Source organism: Paramormyrops kingsleyae, chromosome 9 (genome assembly GCF_048594095.1).
Source record: "Paramormyrops kingsleyae isolate MSU_618 chromosome 9, PKINGS_0.4, whole genome shotgun sequence".
Lineage (NCBI taxonomy): Eukaryota > Metazoa > Chordata > Actinopteri > Osteoglossiformes > Mormyridae > Paramormyrops > Paramormyrops kingsleyae.
In genome coordinates, this window is record NC_132805.1 from 27,963,060 (window position 1) to 27,982,963 (window position 19,904).

The 19,904-nt window shown below is 42.3% G+C and overlaps 1 protein-coding gene and 1 long non-coding RNA gene across 3 annotated transcripts; one reads left to right on the forward strand and one right to left on the reverse strand.

Annotated features, from left to right (window-relative positions):
• Positions 1-206: 206 nt before the first annotated feature.
• Positions 207-6,893, forward strand: trmt11 (tRNA methyltransferase 11 homolog). Of its 2 annotated transcripts, none has more exons than XM_023806317.2 (13): positions 207-326; positions 664-729; positions 844-917; positions 1,183-1,264; positions 1,348-1,440; positions 1,898-2,032; positions 2,153-2,309; positions 2,655-2,735; positions 3,259-3,423; positions 3,563-3,635; positions 4,102-4,236; positions 6,037-6,157; positions 6,516-6,893. In XM_023806317.2, exons 1-13 carry the CDS (start codon positions 249-251, stop codon positions 6,657-6,659), a joined length of 1,404 nt encoding a protein of 467 aa, XP_023662085.1. In that variant the 5' UTR covers positions 207-248; the 3' UTR covers positions 6,660-6,893. The 2 variants fall into 2 exon arrangements, with proteins under 2 accessions (XP_023662085.1, XP_023662086.1); XM_023806318.2 differs by having other exon boundaries at positions 250-273.
• Positions 6,047-19,864, reverse strand: LOC111840943 (uncharacterized). The gene is made up of 3 exons (XR_002837555.2): positions 16,278-19,864; positions 13,682-13,742; positions 6,047-6,183 (listed from the first exon to the last, which is right to left on the reverse strand). It is a non-coding gene; the product is annotated as an uncharacterized lncRNA (long non-coding RNA).
• Between the last annotated feature and the right edge of the window lie 40 nt (positions 19,865-19,904).

The window sequence follows — 19,904 nt, forward strand, 5'->3', positions numbered from 1 at the left end:
ATCATGTTAAATCTACTGAAAAAAACACATATTATTGGAGTGTTGTATTTAAAAAACCTTCTTGCCACTAGCTCTTTTTTGTTGTGTCATCAGCATCTTTTTTGTAATTCTGTCAGTATTTTATGTATACCTTTAATTTATATAAACAAATTAAAAGTTGTGACTAGCAGCAATTGTGAAACATGATGTGGAACCCCATGTAATAGGGACGTATTTCCGTAAGGTCTGTTTTAGACGTAACACGCAACATGGCGCTTCACTGTAGTCGAGCGTGTAAGCAATATTTGCTACATCTAGCACAAGATAATATTGAATTTAGACTACCGGTACGTCTTCATCCATTTCAATGAATTTTCTGTTTATTTAGCATATTTCAAAGGTTTGGTCGCAAAAAGTGAATTTTCGCTGACCGCAAAAAGACAATTTTCCCCATTCAGTTTTTTTCAATTATCTTTCTTGTGCAAAAATAAATCGCTAGCTGTTTTGTTAGCCACAGTGTAATTTTTATTTTTCATATTTGCCACCTAGACGACCGGTCCGATACCTTTAATATATAAAGTACTATATACTGAATTTGAGCTAAGTGCGATTTCATATATCATGCAAAGTGATTGTAGTACCTATTTGTGCAGTCACTGTTTAACCCTGTCTAATCTTTTACAGGAGATCAAGGCACTGCTATCGCTAAGAGGCAAACAATTCTGTCCCACAGAAAACTTTAAAGAAAGGGTAAACCGTATTTACTCAACAATAACTTGTCTAGTAAATCTGGGTTTTGTAACGGAATACAAAAAAAAAACTAATATCAACCTTTCTGGTTTCACCCACCCACAATCTAAATAGTCTCCATTCTGGGTTCTGAATAATGTGTCTGAAGATGACGTGCTCAGTATCATGGGAAGAACTGTGTGTGCCAAGTAAGTGTTCGAAGAACAATTGAACAATAATTATCCCAGTTTAAATAATTTGAGGGGCTACAATAGTTTTAATTCTTCTAAAGGAACCATGTGGTAAAGTTGTTGAAGGGTTACCATTCTAAGATGAAGTAGGAATTATTTCAGACACTGATTCTGTTAGCAGGAAAGTAAACATTCGACTGTTCATGATATGATTTAATAAGATCGAAGGAATTTAAAGGGATGTAGTTCTGTTGGAAAATATTTTTCATGTCTTGTGCCTCAGATCAGTGTTTGAATTATGGGGTCATGGACGAACACCCAGTGAACTGCAGGCATCCCTTCAGAAATATCCTGCAGATGACATGGTGAGTGAAAAACTAAACGACTGTAATAAAACAAAACCAGTTAGCCACTGGTACTTACATTCGTTTCTCCTCTTCATTGACAGGCCCCTTTTATACAGAAAGAGTCAACATATAAAATAAATGTGTATACGTTCAACAAGACCCTGGTCTTCAAGGACAGAATTAAGAAGATCGATGTGAGTATCATACTGGACAGTCTTTTAGAAGGAGCGGTAGTGGAACTGAACAGAAGGGGACCTTCCTTTTCTAGAAGCCATTACCCTCGTCACGTGTTCAGTCTTTCTCCATCCAGTCTGTCATTTGTGTTCCATCCATTCATCCATGCCACTTTATCCAGTATAGGCTTATCCTGGACTGCTTAGGGCACAAGGCTGGGGAACAACCTGGATGGGTTTCCAGCAGGGCTCATTTATTTTAGTTAAAAGAATAAAGCAGTGGTGGACACATAGAAATTGGTCATGTCTACTGCTTTGTGTGGGTGGAGTGAATGCCGGTGTAGGTCAAAAGCTGGGCATGGATGTTGGTGTTGGGAAGTTATGTGTTCAGTACCTAGTTTTATCAGTTAGTTCTTTGTCTGTGTATGTATTTTGTAGATCAGGGTGAAGAGTGTAATGATCCGTCTTTTATCTCCAGGCCTTGGAGTTCCTCCCATTTCAAGGAAAGGTGAACTTGAAGAATCCAGAACATATCTTTTGTTTGCTGGAGGATTATGGCTCTGATCCCAATAATATTCCGGATGAGCCTTTCTGTGTATACTTTGGCCGATGGGTGAGCATGTCAGATCTTCCTTGATGGGAGCTTAAGCAAGGAGTGTATGTGGTCATCCAGCTTTGTGGCTTATTGTAGTAATATTTTCATCTGCCCAAACTACCAACCCACCCTCTGCAGATTGCTGATGGCCAGCGAGTCCTGATTCGCTCCCATAGCGTGAAGACAAGGCATTTTATCGGGAACACCAGCATGGATGCGGGCCTGTCCTTCATCATGGCCAATCATGCTCGTGTCAAAGCCCACGACCTGGTGTTTGACCCATTTGTTGGGACAGGTGAGGTGCCCGACGTGAAGGTCAAATTGTCACAACTGGCTTGTCACATTCTTTTTATGATTACAAGCATTGTAGGTTCACAGTGGAACAAGGAGGACAAAACATGATCCAAACAGACAAAAATAATAATTTTGTTTGTTTCTTTGGTATTTTTAAATATATTTTTTTTAAGTTTGAATACAAACAAAGGTGATATAATTTCTGTGTGTGAGGGAGATGCAGTGGAAAAGGTGGTACATTGTCTGCATATTGGGTCCTGAACACATCGACTCAATTGGACACAGTCTCTGTAAGCGTCCACACTGCAATCTGTCCTGGCATTCACCTGTCTTTTCTTCCACTCAGGCAGCCTGCTAGTTGCATGCTCACACTTTGGAGCATACGTGTGTGGAACAGACATTGATTACAACACAATCCATGGAATAGGTATGCAAATATACCATATGTATTAGGTTGTACATCTTCAGCTTTCAGGGAGGTGAGCTCAGCTTTTGAGCAAGATTTCTGACGTCAGTGAGAGAGATGGAACCTACACTGTCTTTTGTTACATTTCACCATTGCACTACATTATTGGGGGGGAGTGTGTGGCTCAGTGGGCTAAACCTCGGTGATCCGAAGGTCCTCCAGCTCCATGGGCACAACAACAGGTGGCTGCCCTTCATAGCCAGCCCACTGTCACCTATAGAGAGGAAGCTGGGGGAGGCGTAAAAGAGAATTTCCCCAAGAGGACCAATAAAGTACCACTAATTATAATAATTTGTTTGGTCAGAACTTTTCTCCTAAGGGATTTGATTACAGCTTTACACTAAGCGGTTTGAGTAAAGTCCCGTACCTCAGGCCAAAACATGCTTCCTTCCTTGAATTTTCAACCACAGTTGTCCTGTGTGTGGGAGCATGATTGGCAGCACTTGGACGCTCCAGGGTCTGACCGTCAGTGTTGTTATTGCAGGAAAAGCATCCAGGAAGAACCAGAAGTGGCGTGGCCCAGACGAAAACATTCGGGCCAACCTCCGCCAGTATGAGACTGAGCAGTTCTATGTGGATGTCCTGGTGTCAGACTCGTCCAAAGCCATCTGGAGACAGGGGCCACTGTTTGACGCCATCATCACTGACCGTACGCTCATAATCTATCACTGTGAAAGGTGGCATGCTACCAATATTTCTGCTTTTATCCTGTCCAGCAATTAAATGTCAGAAGGGGCCCTACTGCCCATTATCAGCTGACTTGCGTGTTTGTTTCCTCTCTTTCTTAGCTCCATATGGTATCCGTGAATCTACTAGGAGAACAGGCTCCCAGAAAGAGTCCAGCAAGCCAGCAGAAGACTTGTGGGTGTGCCCCCCCCCCCACCCTACTCCCTCATCCCTTTCAGTAGAGATTGTCCCTTCCCTGTATCTTCTCAGTATTGCCCTTCTTATCCAGTACAGCAGTGTTTCCCAACCCTGTCCTCGGGGACCACCAGACAATCCACATTTTTGCTGTCTCCCAGCTCCCAACACCAGGTATTCGGTGTTCTTGATTGGCTGGGAGCTGGGAGGGAGCAAAAATGTGGACTGTCTGGGGATCCGCGTGGACTGGGTTTGGAAACACAATAGTAGAGACCTTTTAATCTTCTCACAGTGACAGTTGTTATATATGGTATAGTTGTTATAATCTTAAGGTCTTTTCATCTTAAATATGATTTTGACTCATGATCTGTTGTTTGATCAACACTGTTGTTAAACAGTGTTTATATTTCCATGTTGTGTGTACCCTCCGTTCATTTTTGAAGATGTCCTCTTTGTTGTGCCCTAGCGGCGGAGAGAGTCACGTTCCTGTTTCCATGGCGTATCACCTGAGTGACATCTTTAGTGACCTGTTAAGCTTTGCGGCCCACTGCCTGGTGATTGGAGGGAGACTGGTTTACTGGCTGCCAGTCTACAGACCAGAGTGAGTACCAAATATGTCCTGAATGCGCTCTGTAAGATTGTATTTGGGAGGCACAGTGGCTCAGTGGGTAGCGCTGTGGCCTCACACCTCCAGGTTCTGAGATCTTGAGTTTACACCTGTCTTGTGCCTTGCGGTATCTGAGATAGGCCTGAGTCCTTCCTGCGAGTAGCTGGAAGATGAATGTATACAGCTGTGCTGTATAATACCTAAGCGATATTTTTAATCCTTGGTGGCCCTTCTGCAAAATTAACTGTGAAATCCTTATGCGCTGTATTTATGTTTGAATGCTAACAGGTATGAACTCTACCTCTTGCTACATTATTGTTTAATTTATGGCTTGAGTACACGGTAATTATGCAGCTGTCCACCAGGTGGCAGTGTAAGCCAGTAAGTGATGGTCTCGCACACTTTATTCTAGCAGTACCTTTCTCACATAAGCCATGAGTGGAGCACACAGCTGTGTTAAAGCAGGTATGAGAAAGAAAAAAAAACGGGCACTCTGGTGTGCTCAAAATACCACCCGTCAACTCCACATTAAAGGGCCGGAGAACTGACAGAATGGGCATCCTCAAGCATGAAAACATAATTATACTTCACTCTGTCCTCTGTCAGTTCTCCTTTTTGTGACACACCAACCTCAGCAGCTGAATGTCTCCTCAAAATTCATTAAAACTGCATATTTTTCCTTATTCACCTCATGGGTAGGAAGAGGCATGGATGCCGTCTGGAGGGAGTGTTTGGGTTCCTTTGTGGCTGCTTCCATCACCCTGGTGTTGCCATATTGGACCGGTGAGGTTAGCCTACACAGGGAGACTCAGGCAGCATGACATCTGTCAGGGTCCCTAGATGCAGAGGTTCAGCCTCCGGACTAGAGAAGTATTGGGTTTCCTTGGACATTCTTGGGGGTGTCATTGATGGCAGCCAGCAGATGTGCCAGACCAGGTCCAGAGGAGACCAGGTCAGGCACATGACAGGTCTGTGGCTCTGGGTTGTGGAGTTGAGGTGACAGACAGGAGAACAGGGGTTGTCAGTGAAATGAAATTGTATCGAATCACACTGAATTGCAATAGTGGTAAATCATATCGTAGCGCATTAGTAGCTGCTTTGTTGGCAATGCATGGAGATGTGTATCTCACTGACCTCAGTGATGGAGATGTGTATCTCACTGACCCCGGTGATGGAGATGTGTATCTCACTGACCCCGGTGATGGAGATGTGTATCTCACTGACCCCGGTGATGGAGATGTGTATCTCACTGACCCCGGTGATGGAGATGTGTATCTCACTGACCCCGGTGATGGAGATGTGTATCTCACTGACCCCGGTGATGGAGATGTGTATCTCACTGACCCCGGTGATGGAGATGTGTATCTCACTGACCCCGGTGATGGAGATGTGTATCTCACTGACCCCGGTGATGGAGATGCACATCCCTACCTAGATGGCTTGACAGAGATCTTCTGGGATGGATGTTTAGACCTGGTAGTGTGACCTGACTAACCACAACTGTGGCTATTTTTCACAATGGCTAGGCTGCTAATTACTGCTATCGGCATGGTAGAATATAACAATATATTTATGATTCCTCTTATTTATCATCTCTTATTGAAGTGTCGTCTCCTTTGTAAGCTTCTGTTTTTTGTTGTTAAAATGCACCCTGATGGGGGAAAAAAAAATACAGTTGTTCGACTTTAGGAATCACACTTGACTTGGGAATCTCCGACGGAATTTTGGAATAGTCGACTTTCAGGGAAAGGTTCCACTACTGAGCATGCTCAGAAGCTGCGTGATGTCTCCTAGGTACCGGGAGGAGATTGTCCCCCTGCACCCCTGCCTCAGGCTAGTCAGCAACTGTGAGCAGACCCTGTCCAGTCACACGTCCCGGCGCCTCATCACCATGGAGAAGATGAAGGAGGTGGAGGTGAGGGAGGCGGCTGGGGTTTGGGCCTGTGGGAGGGACATTATAGATGTTCAGGTGTCCTTATACCAGTGTCCTTCTGAGTGTCACATTTACGTCTCACTAATGACTAGTCTTTGTGGGGTTCTGTTTCCTAAAGGAGTGTAGTGTTTTACAGTGCTATTACATATTTTATAAAGGTTTCTTGAGAGTATTAAAGCAGGACCTATCCTAGGATTTGAACCAGCAGTGTTTGAGTTACAAATCCTTAGTCCCTTCACTACCTGCTGCCGTGACTAATCTCTGTGCTTTACATGCCTAAACTACATGTAAACCATAGCAATGGCTAGTGGACCAGCTGTCTGTGGGATCTCCCCTGCAGGATTCAGACAAGCAGGCACTGGTGCTGGAGTCCCGCTTCAGCCCCTATCAGGGTCACAACGCCTTCCGGGAAAAGTACTTCAGCGGAATCACCAAGCGCAGCGGGAAGAGTGACGGAAGCACGCTGGTGAATGGCAGCGACTGACCGGCATGGCAAAAGCGTGCAGGCGGTGATTCTGTCTGACTGGTGGATCCATGTGGGTCTGTAGGAAAATACTTATTTTCTGCTTTTTTAAGCTTTCTTTTTCATTTTATGAATGTTTTTCTTCTACTGCAACACTGTACGGAGTGTTTTTTTTAATTATAAATTATTTTTTAAGGCAAGTCCATCTGTTTGTCAGTGATTAACACCAAATAAATTTGAACTGACAGCATCTTTTCCAGCCTTTTTCTGTTCTTTTTTTCTTACAGTTCATTCAGGGTGTTTTTTCCCTTTTTAGTGCTGTGTGTGATGTAGCGGCAGGCAATCTTGCCTTGGGTACCGAGGAGGTTTTAAATTGTTTTGATTCTTTTTGCACTAATATCTTGGATTCTGTTGCTCCCCTTAGATCCAAGCACACTAAAGCGCTTTCTGAGCCATGGCAAAATGAATCTGCCCGTGCCCTCCGCCGTGCTTGCCGGTGTGCCGAGAGAAAACTAATTTTACATAAACGCCTTTCGGAGTACCAGAGAGCTGTTAAGGCTGCAAAAATGGAATATATGTCTTCTCTCGTTTCTAATAATGCTCAAAAGCCTCAAACTCTGTTTAACCTTTTTATCCACCATCATCCACCATTTGCAATTCATTTTTAAACTTTTTTATTGACAAAATCTGTTCTCTTCGGCTGAAAACTATCATTTCTGTTTCCACTGTTTTTATCCATTCTACTCATTATCTGAGCTCTGCTGTTTTTAACCGGTTTGAGCCAGTATCCTTCTCGTCACTTTCAGGCTTAGTAAAACAGCTGCAGCCTACGTGCCTCTCTGATAGTAATCTTTCTCACCTCCTTAAAGATATTTTTGATACTGTTGGGACAATTGTACTTGCTCTGATAAATGCCAGTCTCAGCTCGGGGACTGCTCCATCTGCCTTTAATAATAATAATAATACCACTGCACAACTCAGTTTTTGCTTCTTGAACACTGTTGGGTGTTCCTTATAGATGTTTGGCTGCTGATCACGAAAATCAACCAAATTTGCCCATCACGTACCGTTTCATCGAAATCTTCAGTTTTGTCATGTATTTTTCTCATATCTGTGTCCAAAAATTTTCATTTCTGCAAGAGACCTATCAACAGTGTTTTGTACAGTCTGAGAATGGAATCAGGCCAGGTTGGAAACTGTTTTGTGGAAGTTTGCAGCCTGGGGAGGCAGAAGCCAGCTTTACACTGTCTCAGGAGGCTATAAAAGTGGCTTGCATACACAGATGCTGCTCATTGGGTTAATATAGAACTGATAGTGTGTATGTATTGTTTCAGAATTGCTCAGTAGCAATGTAACAAGTAAGGTAGATGCTATAGACATTTGCAGGACGATTAGTGTCGGTCGATATGTCTCATCCATGTCTTAACAGCCGTAATACATTCTGCTATATTTGTTACAAATATGCGCTTGCACCTCACAGATGCTCAATGACTGCTCTTGTGAAGAAGACATAGCATCTGTACAGCTGTAAAATCAGTGATCAAGACAAGTAATGAGCGCCTCACATTTGTTGTGCGACATGTGCTGTCTGTCTGAGACCCTGCCTCAGAGGCACTCGAAAGACAATGTCGTTTGCTGTCCCGATGATATGGCAAGAACAGAAAGACCATATGACAGACTGTTCATCTGTTTGACTAATGTGTTCCCCATAGGGAAATTGTCTTCACACCTCCCTCAACTTGCTCTGTGTCTGTGAAGGGCAGCCACCTGTTGGGGGGCCCAGGGAGCTGGGGGTTAAGGGCCTTGCTCAAGGACCCACAGACCTGCTGAGGCTGGGTTTGAACCGGCGACATCGTGATTGCAGAGCACGGTATAGTACAACCTCTTCTCAAGAAGAGAAATTTGAATCCTCCAGATTTGCCAAACTTTAGTCCAATTTCTAAGCTGCCTTTCCTATCCAAAGTCTTAGAGAAAGTGTTTTTTAATCAGTTACAATCATTCCGGACTACGAATGAAATCTATGAAAAGTTTCAGTCTGGTTTTAAATTGCATTACAGTACTGAAACTGCCCTCCTGCAAGTTACCAACGATCTCATGCACACAATTGATTCGGGTAGCTCCGCCGTTTTGGTCCTTCTCGACCTTACTGCTGCCTTTGACACTGTGGATCGTAGAATTTTGCTGTGTAGGCATCAAAGGCATGCCCCTCTCATGGTCACAGTCCTACCTATCTGGTCGAAGCATTTTAGTCCATTTGGGTGAATTTTCTTCAGCTACGGCTCGTCTTCTGGAGTCCTCCAAAGCTCTGTCCTGGACCCTATACTGTTCCTTTTACTGTATTTATTGCCACTATATTCAGAAAATGTAATTTTCCACTGTTTTGCAGATGACGTACAAATTCATCTGCCACTAAGTCTAAGCAGGAATGAATGAATTCCGCCATTGTTCAATTGCTTGAATGAGGTTAAATCTTGGATAGGCAGTAATTTTTTAAACCTCGTGATAGTAATCTATTACTAGTTATTCTGTTTGGCCAAGAGCAGATTGATTGCCTTTCTGGTCTTTTGGGCCTTCTTTCTCCTTATCTTCGCTCATCTGTTAAGAACCTAGGTGTGACCTTTGACAGCGCTTTTAAATTTGATAATTAGGTGAGCTCTGTTTTTACCAACTGAGACTTATAGCTAAGGTTAAAGGTCATCTCCCCCTTAAAGATCTCGAGAGGGTTATCCATAGTTTTATAACCTCCCGGCTAGATTATTGCAGTTCATTATATTTTGTAATTGATCATTTGCAGATTCATCGTCTGCAGTGCAAAACGCAGCAGCTCGTCTCCTCATTGGGAAGCATAAGTGTGGCCATATTTCTCAGATATTGGCCTCATTTCACTGGCTACCTGTTAGGTTTAGAATTGAGTTTAAATTGAGTTGTTTTTAAAGTGCTGAACGGGCTGGCACCCCAATATCTCACTGAACTGCTATACTTTTATAATCCGGAAAAAGCATCTAGGTCGTCTCGACAGCTTCTGCTCAAAGTTCCTAAGACCAGGCTGAAGACCAGAGGCGATCGAGCCTTTGGGGTGGCTGCCCCTAGACTTTGGAATAGCCGACCTTGGCATCTTAGATCTGCCTCGACTCTTCTCTTAAGACACATATTTTCTCGATGCCATTTAATTTAGGATGAGTTGGAATAAAATGCTCTGAGTCTGTTGTTCTTTGTTTTTTGTTTCTTATTTGATGTTTTTATTGATTTTTTTATGATGTAAATCTGTACAGCACTTTGCTCAACTTTGGTTGTTTAAAAGTGCTTTATAAATAAACTTTGATTTGATTTGGTGCTGCCATCTCCGTCAATTGCACATAGTTCTTTCATCTAAAGCCTAGAATTAATTAATTATAGCAGCTATCGTCTGTATAGTTGAACAAATGTCACTGATATTTCTAAGCAACCAGTACAGGCACCAAACACCAAATACCTTCTGAATACCATTAAATTATTTAACATGGCTATTAAATACTATAGTGTACTACCTTAACAGATTCAGATCCTAAGCCAAATAAAATCACTCATGTTGTTTCACAAATGTTCACCCATCCATTTTCTGTATCTGCTTGTCCTATTCAGGGTCGTAGGAGGTCCAGAGCCTGTTCTGAAAGGTACGGGTGTAGGGCAGGGAATGACCCAGGATGGGGCACCAACCCATCACAGGGCACAGTCACACCTATGGGCAGTTGGGCAATTCCAATTTACCTCAGTGGGGGGGACACAAACACCCAGTTCCATTAATTATTAATTATTAAATGCAGTATTTATGCAAATATGTTTAGTAACGTGACTGAATCCAGTTTTTACCTAATAAAAATTTCGTCTGATATTAGAGACGATGTGAAAATTTCATAATGATAAAATCAACATGTGACACTTTTTGGTATTATTAATAAATGTTAACATACATTTTTATGATTATTTGTTTATGTTCTCATCAGAAGAAAAGGATGTATGGGTTCCAAAAATGAAATAGACTGTAAAAAAAATCAGCGGAAAATTCCTGATCTTCAGCAGTGTAGCTGCAGCAGGAATCTGTATTGCGGATTCAACAAGTAACAGAACCAAGATGAAAACAAAGCACTCTGGTAATGCACCTCTAATATCTGCCTGCAAAGCCAAACCATGACTCCTTGTTCCTCAATCAATTACACACAGAAAATTAATTCACCAAAATTATACACAAAGTCCAAAAATCCAATACCTTAAACACAAAAGGTAGAGTTACAAAAGAATATCCTCATATTTTAAAAAGTAAGTTGTATTTGCACAGTAAAATTACACAAACTATATATAATACTCATACATTTCAAGTATAAAATAAATGAGAATGTCACATTAAAAACCCCCGATTTCCCTGCGTGGGCTTTAAACCTCCCAAAAGCCTCGTTTCCATATGCTGCTGCTGGGCTGGTTCTCACTTGGTGCCTTTTGAGAACCAGCCTGCGTTTCCACTGGTTTAAAAAAAGAATGGAACAGAAATGTTACGTAGGCGGAAGTGAAAGTAAAGTAAATGTTAATATGTATTTCATTTTTTGGATTTACTTTGCCTAACTGAAAAAACAACGTTTCCCAGAGTATGACTCGTTGTGTCTCCTTCAAGGCTCCCTGTCTGTGTGTGTTTATTCTTTATTCTCGCTCTTTGATTTACTGCTGTCCTTTTAAAGATCGCGCAGTAAAAGAGTCTAATAACTGAACTTTGCAGTCTGCCTCATGATCTCGAACGCCACAATATTTTATTTGTTCGACCTGCGACATGTTTATACTTTATTTATTATTAAATTTGGCCAGCAGATCGATCATTTTTCTCAGAATAAAAAAAATGTAACCTTATTCCACTAAAAAGCTGGCTAGCTGTTCACTGCCAGCACCGCCGTTATTAGACTATTTCAGTTATGGACTGAATTTTCTGGGTATACGGAAGGTTTGGACTTTCGCTGACGTTATACGGAAGCCACATTCAGAGCCCAGCATTTCTGTGGTGCTGTGCTGGAGCCAGTTTTTCTAGACCATTTTTAATCTACCATAGCATTTTTTGTGATGGAAACGCGTGGAACCAGTGCCCGAATGGGAAAAAGTCTGGCACTGCCTTGGTGGAAATGAGGCTAAAGTGAACTGTTCCTCCCCCTGGCTGGGGCAATCACGAGTCACTAGCCATGCCTATTTATCACCTCTAAGGCCTGCAATGAGGAAAACATGGTTATGTTTCCGGTCCCCATATGGATATGTATACCCTACATGCGCGTGTGTGTGTGTGTGTGTGTGTGTGCGTGCCTGTGTGCGTGCATGCGTGTGTGTGTGTGGTCTGATCACCCCTAGTGGTATGTGGCAGGGTTGCAGCCGGAGTGCTGCTTGCTCTGTTCTCTTGTAGTTACCGAGAATACAATCAATCCAGAGAACAGCAAATACAATGAAAATTGGCATGCTGGGTTCTTGTGGGTATGGCTAGCATTTGAACTGGTGGGAGGTAGATGTAGAGGCACAGAGGGAAGATCTGGAAAGGAGTAGGTGGACTGGACTGTAGTGACTGGAACGGTGAATAGCTGGAGTGGATGAATGGAGCTGTGATACAGAGACACTGCTGCAAGTAACAAGCAGCAGTCAGTTCATCTGATTTCAAGGGAAAATGAGAAGATGATGGCTCATAAAAGGAATTGAACAGGATTATTTTGTTGTATGGTGTGCTGTGTTACAGTGGGTCCGCAAGAACGTGTGGGGCCTCTGCTGCTCAGTTAGAGGATTTCATTGCATAGTTGAGTGTTAGCACAAACACTTCTTGCCTTTTTGCAGCTGTGTAATATAAAGCTAAACAAATATGTTTAATATGCTTAGCTTTCATGATTGTGGCAAATTCATGTGCACTGAACTGTGGTCCATTATCACTAATAAGGATCTTTGAAATGCCACATCAACTGATGAGATTGCACAGCACCTCTGTGGTCGTGGAATCCATTACCTGAACTTCTGTTGACTATGAATGCAATTTAACCGTGACCATGTGTTTTCCTCGGCATGGTTTGATAGGCCAGACCCATGGGTGCAGAGGTGCATGGCATCACATTTTGTGTAAGGATTAACAATTAACAAGGAGAATACGTGTATCTTCGTATCTGACTTGCATGGTATATGAGACTTGTCTTGCACATCAGGAAAGTGCCATATCATCATCCCTCGAAATACACTCATGGGTCAATTCTTGTGAAATCGGTGCTGCAGAAAGCGGTAGACGTCATGTCTGTTGTAGTGATCTGACGAACGCGGGTGGCTTCGTAATAATTTTTATAAGAAGCTCTTCCTTTTCCTCTCTCTGCATTGTGGTGAAATTGCTGTCTTTTTAGAAAAGGTTATGTGCTCTTGGGGATTTTTTGAGTTTAATCTACCTTCACCAGCTAACCACTGTCAAAACGGAAACAGAAGGTGAACAGGCAGAGTTGGTTAAGCATGGAAATAATTTAGAGCTCTCGTTGGTATTTGTTGTAGGGAAGCACTTTGAGTTTAACATATTAATGAAATGTGTGTGTTTTACTGTTGTCTTTACAGACGCTAAGCTATAATCGCCATGGTTACCCTAAAATCTTTCCCCGATGGTGCACATGGATGTGTAAATGTCCTGATGTGTTTTTCCTTTTTGAAATTTACACTCCATGGGCCAGTTCCCCCCTGGACCAGCACATCGGCATCCTGGTGCAGGTCATCATCTTCAGCAAGCCCCACAACAATAAAACAGCATTGAGGTTTACAAGATCGTCCGTTTTCACTCGTTTTTCGTTCTCGATTTCAAAGCCCAATCTTAAACTTGCCAGGTGTCTGTCACTAATGTAGTTACAGAATTTGGTTGCATGAAAAATGGCAGAAAAACTCCCCACACACATCATTTTTCTACGTTCTTTTTTCCTTAATGGTAAAGTGCTTTACAAAACTGCTTTACTGAAGCAGTAGCCTAAAATATCAAATTTTGTTTATTGCTTTGCCAGATAATGTCTATGGACGAAAGCACTCACGGCTCGATGTGTTTATGGTCCAGGTGGTGTTCTGGTCCTGCTGTGACTGACCAGGTTGAATCTGCAAAGCCACAAAAAAAAAAGAAAACAAACACAAAAACATCTTAAAAAGCAGATTTCAGCATGATCTGTGATGGCTACATTAGTAGTACCAAATGATGGCCATGTTAATAGTAAAAAAAATATGTCAGTTGTTTTTGTGTTGTGGTGGCAAAATGACCACCAGGGGGCATTTTTGTACTTTTGATTTGAAAACTTTGATAGGAGATGAATCCCATGACAAAACAAGCTTACAAACAAGTAATTTGCTGACATGTTATATTTTTATGTTATGTCTAATACTGAATCAAAAACTTAAAAAGCATGGAAAATGTCTGTCTCTCTTTGTAACACTATTGTCCCACCCCTCCATTGCATTTTTCAACTACTCAAACCTCAAACCAAGAGATATCAGGCTATAGTTCTAACTCCAGTACCACTGAACAGTAACATCAGTTATTTATAAATATTTGCGAATTTCTCCTTGACAACGACATATTAGTAACTCCTTCCTTCTGCATTTCCTTACCGCAGATATTAAATCATAAGGAAATGTCACCGCCTGACACCTCCTTCCATTGAAGCCAGTTTATTTAGAGGACAGGAAAGCTGCCCTCAGACTGGTTCTCCTATCACTATCTTTACATGCTGTGTGATGCTTATAAGGACTTTGGGGGAATTTGCGACATTGTCATTCCTCATCTCTCTCCCCAGAGCATGTCTGTCCCCCTACTGTGGCTAAATGATAATGATAACAGGTAGTGGGTGGCAGCTGTTTCAGGAAGAGACCCAGAGGGCCAAACTACTGCATAGCACTTAAATCTCTGTTGCAATATCAAGGGAAAATAAACATTTTTAAATGGCACTTGTGTTACTGCTGCAGTGCAGTCATGCATGAAGGTGTAAGGTGCTGCTTTTGGGTGGAAGAAAGTGACACGAGTTTTGGTCATAGCATGCACACATCGCATTTGGTGTGTCATGCAATACTGTGAGATTCATTCTGGGTGAGGCAGGTACTAGCTGGGTCTCCGGCTACGTGTTGGGCCAGGCATCCACCATCATCCCTGACCTCCACAAGGGAACCCTCAAGCAAGGGCTGCTTATCCAGCTCCAGGTGGACTTTGAATCTGTCATCGCAAGCATCTCTCCATCTTGCCAGGACACAGAGGGTTACACGGCCTGTCCATCACAGGGCATACGCTCACACTTGCAGACAGCAGAGCATGTCTTTGAGGGATGTGTGGGAGACCATGTGAAGAACACAGGAAGAACATGCACTCAGAAAGAGGCTGGGAACCAGGCCTTCAGCTCTGGGGGTGTGAAAGGACAGCACCTGACAATGAGCACCTGTGCCAATCGTGCCAGCAGGAGCTTGCTGGTTTAAATCACAGAGTTATTTCACTGTCGGGCCCTGGAACAAAACCATTCACCCCCAGTTGCTCCAGGGACCCGCAGATCCTGCTTCCAACTGTATGTTGCTTTGGATAAAAGCGCCTGCTAAATAAGGAAGCGTAAATACTTTCCATAGCAAAGCCTCTGAAATTTATTATTACTATTACTATAAATTAGTGCTGTCAAACGATTAAAATTTTTAATCAGATTAATCACAGGGTTGCAGTGCAATAATTTCGATTAATCACAATTAAATATTCATTTTTTATCTATATTAATCGCATTTCATTTTGCATGAGCAAACAGATTCAAGAAAAAAGGGAATATATATGCACCCAACATGTTTACTGAACATCTTGAACACGAGTCAGATGCAATCCATCTGCCACAGAAATGCAATACACGTCCACAGATAAGTTGGACGGTATAGTGTGTGCGACCGATTTAATGAGCCACAAATGAGAAGTAGTGCTTAAACAGTATAAAACTACGACTTTCCCTTCTATTGATAAAGGGTGCAGCCATCTTTGATTCTGAACTCGGGATCCTCTGTGCTGGTCTGAGATATTTCTCAGATCTCCAAGAAACGGGAGCGCGCATGTCGTCACTTCCGGCTTCAAAACTCGGAATCTGACTCGGAATATGAGTTCTGAGGGCAAATGGAACGCACCAAAACTGCCCGAAATGGGTTGACAGAGACATTTCAGGGATTTTGAGTCATTCCGCACTGCAGATAGGTTAATTGTGTTAAAAATTTTAATCAGATTAATCATGATGATGGATTAATCCGCGTTAACCCATTAATTTTGACAGCCCTACTATAAATATTTATTAAGGGGACGGTGTTTGGCTCAGTGGGCTAAGCCCCCATACCTGTGATCAGAAGGTTGCCAATTTGAACCCAGCCTTGGCAGGACAGTTACATGTCCATGTGCCCTAAGCAAGGCCCTCAACCCTGAGCTGCACAGGTGGCTGCCCTTCACTGTGATTGCCAAGCTTGGTCCTGTCTGTGTGTGTCTCATGGAGAGTAGGATGGGGTAGGCAAAAAGGGCAATAAAGGATCATTGTATTATTAGTACCAGTCATCGGAATTTATTTCAGCAGATATCCATTGTGCTCAGGGACTGGATGCCTGAATTTCATGAGAAGCCACTAGCTTCCTTACCCTTAAGGTCTGGGCTTCTGCATCACGATGACTGCAGTGGACGTGTCTCCCATCTCCCTGTGCTTCTTCTGGAGTAGGAAGTCATCATCCTGACACATGGCACTCCACCTCAGGAAGAGGATAGAAAAGTTGCAGACAAGGAGGAAAAGAGAGAGAAGCTGGAGCCCAACTTCAAGAGATCCCGGGATGGTTCAGCCAATTGTCTGTGAAGGTAATGAGGACCCAAACCTCATATATTTCATTAAACAACTTAACTGCTCTAGTAGCCTTCTGGGGGTGTTTTTTTCCATAATGGAGGAGGAGAGATTTTGTCGGCTCATTCACCACTTAGCCCCTCGTTACCGTCTCCAATTCCAAGCTATTTTGCCGATGTCTCCCTGCTGGCATTATACAGTTGTAACATTTACGTAACTCATGCATTTAGTCTGTCTGCAAGTCATTGCCAAGCCAACTCCCTGGCTGTGTTTATGGCCACAGTATTGCCTTTTTAAACGATTACATCTTTGTATTTTTCATACAGCTCCATCAGCAGCGTTTATTCTGCGGCGGTGAGAAACACCGCTCTCGTTTTGCAGGCTTTCCGACTCATTTGGTCGATCTATCGTTCATCCATTTATTTGGGCTTCTTAAATATCGCAGGTGTGCGCACTAAGTGAGACTATGCAAGTCTGTCTTGAATGAACCTTGATTAATTTAAACTGAACTGCGTTCGTGGAACGACGTGAGGCTAAGTTTAGAGATGGAGGTAGGTTCAGTCTGACTTTTTCGGGAAAGTCTGCCTTTTTTTTTTAGCTATTTTCATGGAATACCCCCCAGGACTGACTTCAAAGTTCTCCCACTTACATATAAGGCACTTAAAAATCCAGCACCTACCTACTAACAGACCTACTTCAAGTTCTAAAAGCCACATCGTCCAGTCAGATCCCAGAATGCAGGCTTCCTGGTCATTCCACATATAAAATAAAGTGACAGATGGAAGTGAAGCATTCTGCTACAGGGCCCATATATTTTGGAATTCACTCCCATAGAAGGATGACATTGTGGATGCAAACTTAAATCTGCACCCTACCAGGCTGCATGGAGAACTGACTCATTGATGGGCTTAGGCTTGAACTTGATCACAGTTTACACCTTGCTTTTAGCGAGCAAGCTCGCTCTTTCTTCTATAATGCTAGCATGCCTAGGGGGGCTGGGATGCCAAGTAACCTCAGAACCCAAGAGTTTGTTTTTCTCTCTACTTCGTAGTTTTTGGTTCATCTCCTCCATTGTCACCTGGCTTTCTTTTTAAAATTTCTTTGTATTACATTTTCCCTGTTTTTTTTAATTATTCTGTATATATTACAGCACACCCATGTAAGAACCATGGGCTAACTCTGTTGTGCGCTATACTAAATTTTAAAAAAAGGAACAACTATGGTTTCGAAAAGGGCAAATTGAAATTAGCATGGCAGAGAAATGCTGTTTCTCTCGAAACGGAAACACATATAAAATCTTCTAAAGCTATTTATGGAGAAGAAAATATGAACCTTTTTTCAACCAAACTCTAAGATCACCATGTACAAACCCCTCTCAGCTTTTTTAATAGCCTGGCCTGTTTGTTGAATCACTGCAATTAGGGAAAAAAACAACAGATATAGGTTTCAACTTCTGCAAATACGGTGTTAGTTCTGAGCAACATATTTTTATTCTAGTAAAAGCAAATACATTTTCTTCAAGTACAAAGACGTATCAACCTTATTTTGTACAAAGATTGCATCTGACCGGTTTCATTTGAAAATTATTTATAGATGCAGAAGAACAGGTGTTGTGCTCTGAACTGCCCCCTGCTACAGATTGCCTCCCCTGACGTAATCACTGTAGTGAATTGTGAACATTTGCTAACTTCTGATTACTTTTGATGTTTGGTTCGATGTCATATCATTTCCAGGTGTGACAGTGCTGAGTATGAAGCTAATCACCCATTATAGGTATGAGAAGAAGACAGAATAGGAAAAATATTGAAGGAATTCAACAAAGTGTCAAACATATTTGATAGATAGATAGATCTATAGATTCAATAAATGAATCACTTCTTGTGACTTGTTTGTGCCTGTATTTGCACAGACGAGCATTGTCGAAAAGAGAAGCATTACTGTCGAGTAAATTAGCAAGTGTCACATTTGCAACGTTTTACAGGAGGTTGTTCATTTTAACTTAAGGTTTGATTGTAAAACCAGTAATAAACCAGTTAAGTGTGTTTTCTTGTCTGCTTGAGGTAAGAAAAATGAACTTGGAGCAAACAGTTGCTTCTGCCGCGTAGGACAATCAAAGGGACATGGCCTTCAAAAAGAGCGATTACGTCAGGGGAGGCAATCCGGGGCAGGGGGACAGTTTAGCGCAGAACACTCAACGGGGCAGGTTTCTGTGGCTGTGGAGAATAGAGCGAAACTTGACTTAGCCCCTGATCTTTTCAATAGCTAGAAACTCCCCTGGCTCAGCTTCTGAGCACAAAGGTCATAATCATATACAGTTCATGCCCTCGTTGTGTTTTCGTGGTGAGCTGGACTCCACTGTTCCCAGGTTTGGCCCAAATGCTATTGCTCCTCACCCTGAGGCCGTCCCATGCTCTGCAGTCACGGTCAGATCATCTGAGCCCTGGTCCAAACTAGAAGTTAAGTCCAAGGCATCGGCTAGCTCCACGCCATGGACGGTGCTGGTACTGTAAATGTGATAACGCTGCACCACCATCAGAAATTCAACTGGAAAACAGATTCGATGTCCTGTGTGAACAAGAATATCCTCCACACATTGTTTTTAAATGTGCTATATAAACAAATAACTTAACTTCATTCATATTGTACATAACGCCGCAACAACTTTTTTGCTTTACGTAAGACTTCTGTTGAACCTGTAATATATGTATAAAAATACAGCATAATTTGTAGAACACTCTTTTCTGCTGTGTTTGAAGTGTAACCTTGTTTCATACAGCATACACAGCCTGACATTTGGGGAGGTGCGTAGATTCTGCACAGAGGTACAATACCTTATATGTGGAATTTAGAATAAGGTGATCAGTGATGACACACAGTGCACAACAAAGAAATGTGTCCTCTGCATTTAACCCATATGGGACATCGTGACCATTAGGCCACCACTGCCCATGTACTGTATGTATATAATATTAATTATTTGTTTGCTATTACTATCTGCACAAGAATTCCTATTGGAATCAATAAAGTTAATCTAATATTGTAAGATCTCTATGTTGATTTCTGGGACGTTAAATGTAATTTTTGTACGCCACTTAGGGTTTGACGTTTCGTTTTGATAGTCAAATAGTCTATCAAATCCGCGTGCGCGTCTTCTACGGGTACACCTTGTTCGCGTGCGCTGATGCTGATTGCGGGAGATCGCGTGACGGGGCTCGGAGTCGTAAGTGTCGGATTTCAATACGTACTATCTAGGTTCTATGTTAAACAAAGAAGCCCTCTTAATGTAAAAATACATTACATACAGTATCCCAATTTGTCTTATGCCCGGCTATATGCTTTTTTCTTTTACTTGAAATATGCTGTTCTTCGAAGCCGTAGACACTAACCTGTGCCTCCTACAACGCTTAATGTTTTATGGTGACTATCGGCCACC

What these genes read in the sequence shown, in the direction of transcription:
- trmt11 (XM_023806317.2), top strand. Translation starts at nt 249, where the DNA reads ATGGCGCTTCACTGTAGTCGAGCGTGTAAGCAATATTTGCTACATCTA. An exon ending in GGAAGAACTGTGTGTGCCAA is followed by an intron (nt 918 to 1,182) that starts GTAAGTGTTCGA and finishes CTTGTGCCTCAG; the next exon opens with ATCAGTGTTTGAATTATGGG. An exon ending in GTGTATACTTTGGCCGATGG is followed by an intron (nt 2,033 to 2,152) that starts GTGAGCATGTCA and finishes CACCCTCTGCAG; the next exon opens with ATTGCTGATGGCCAGCGAGT.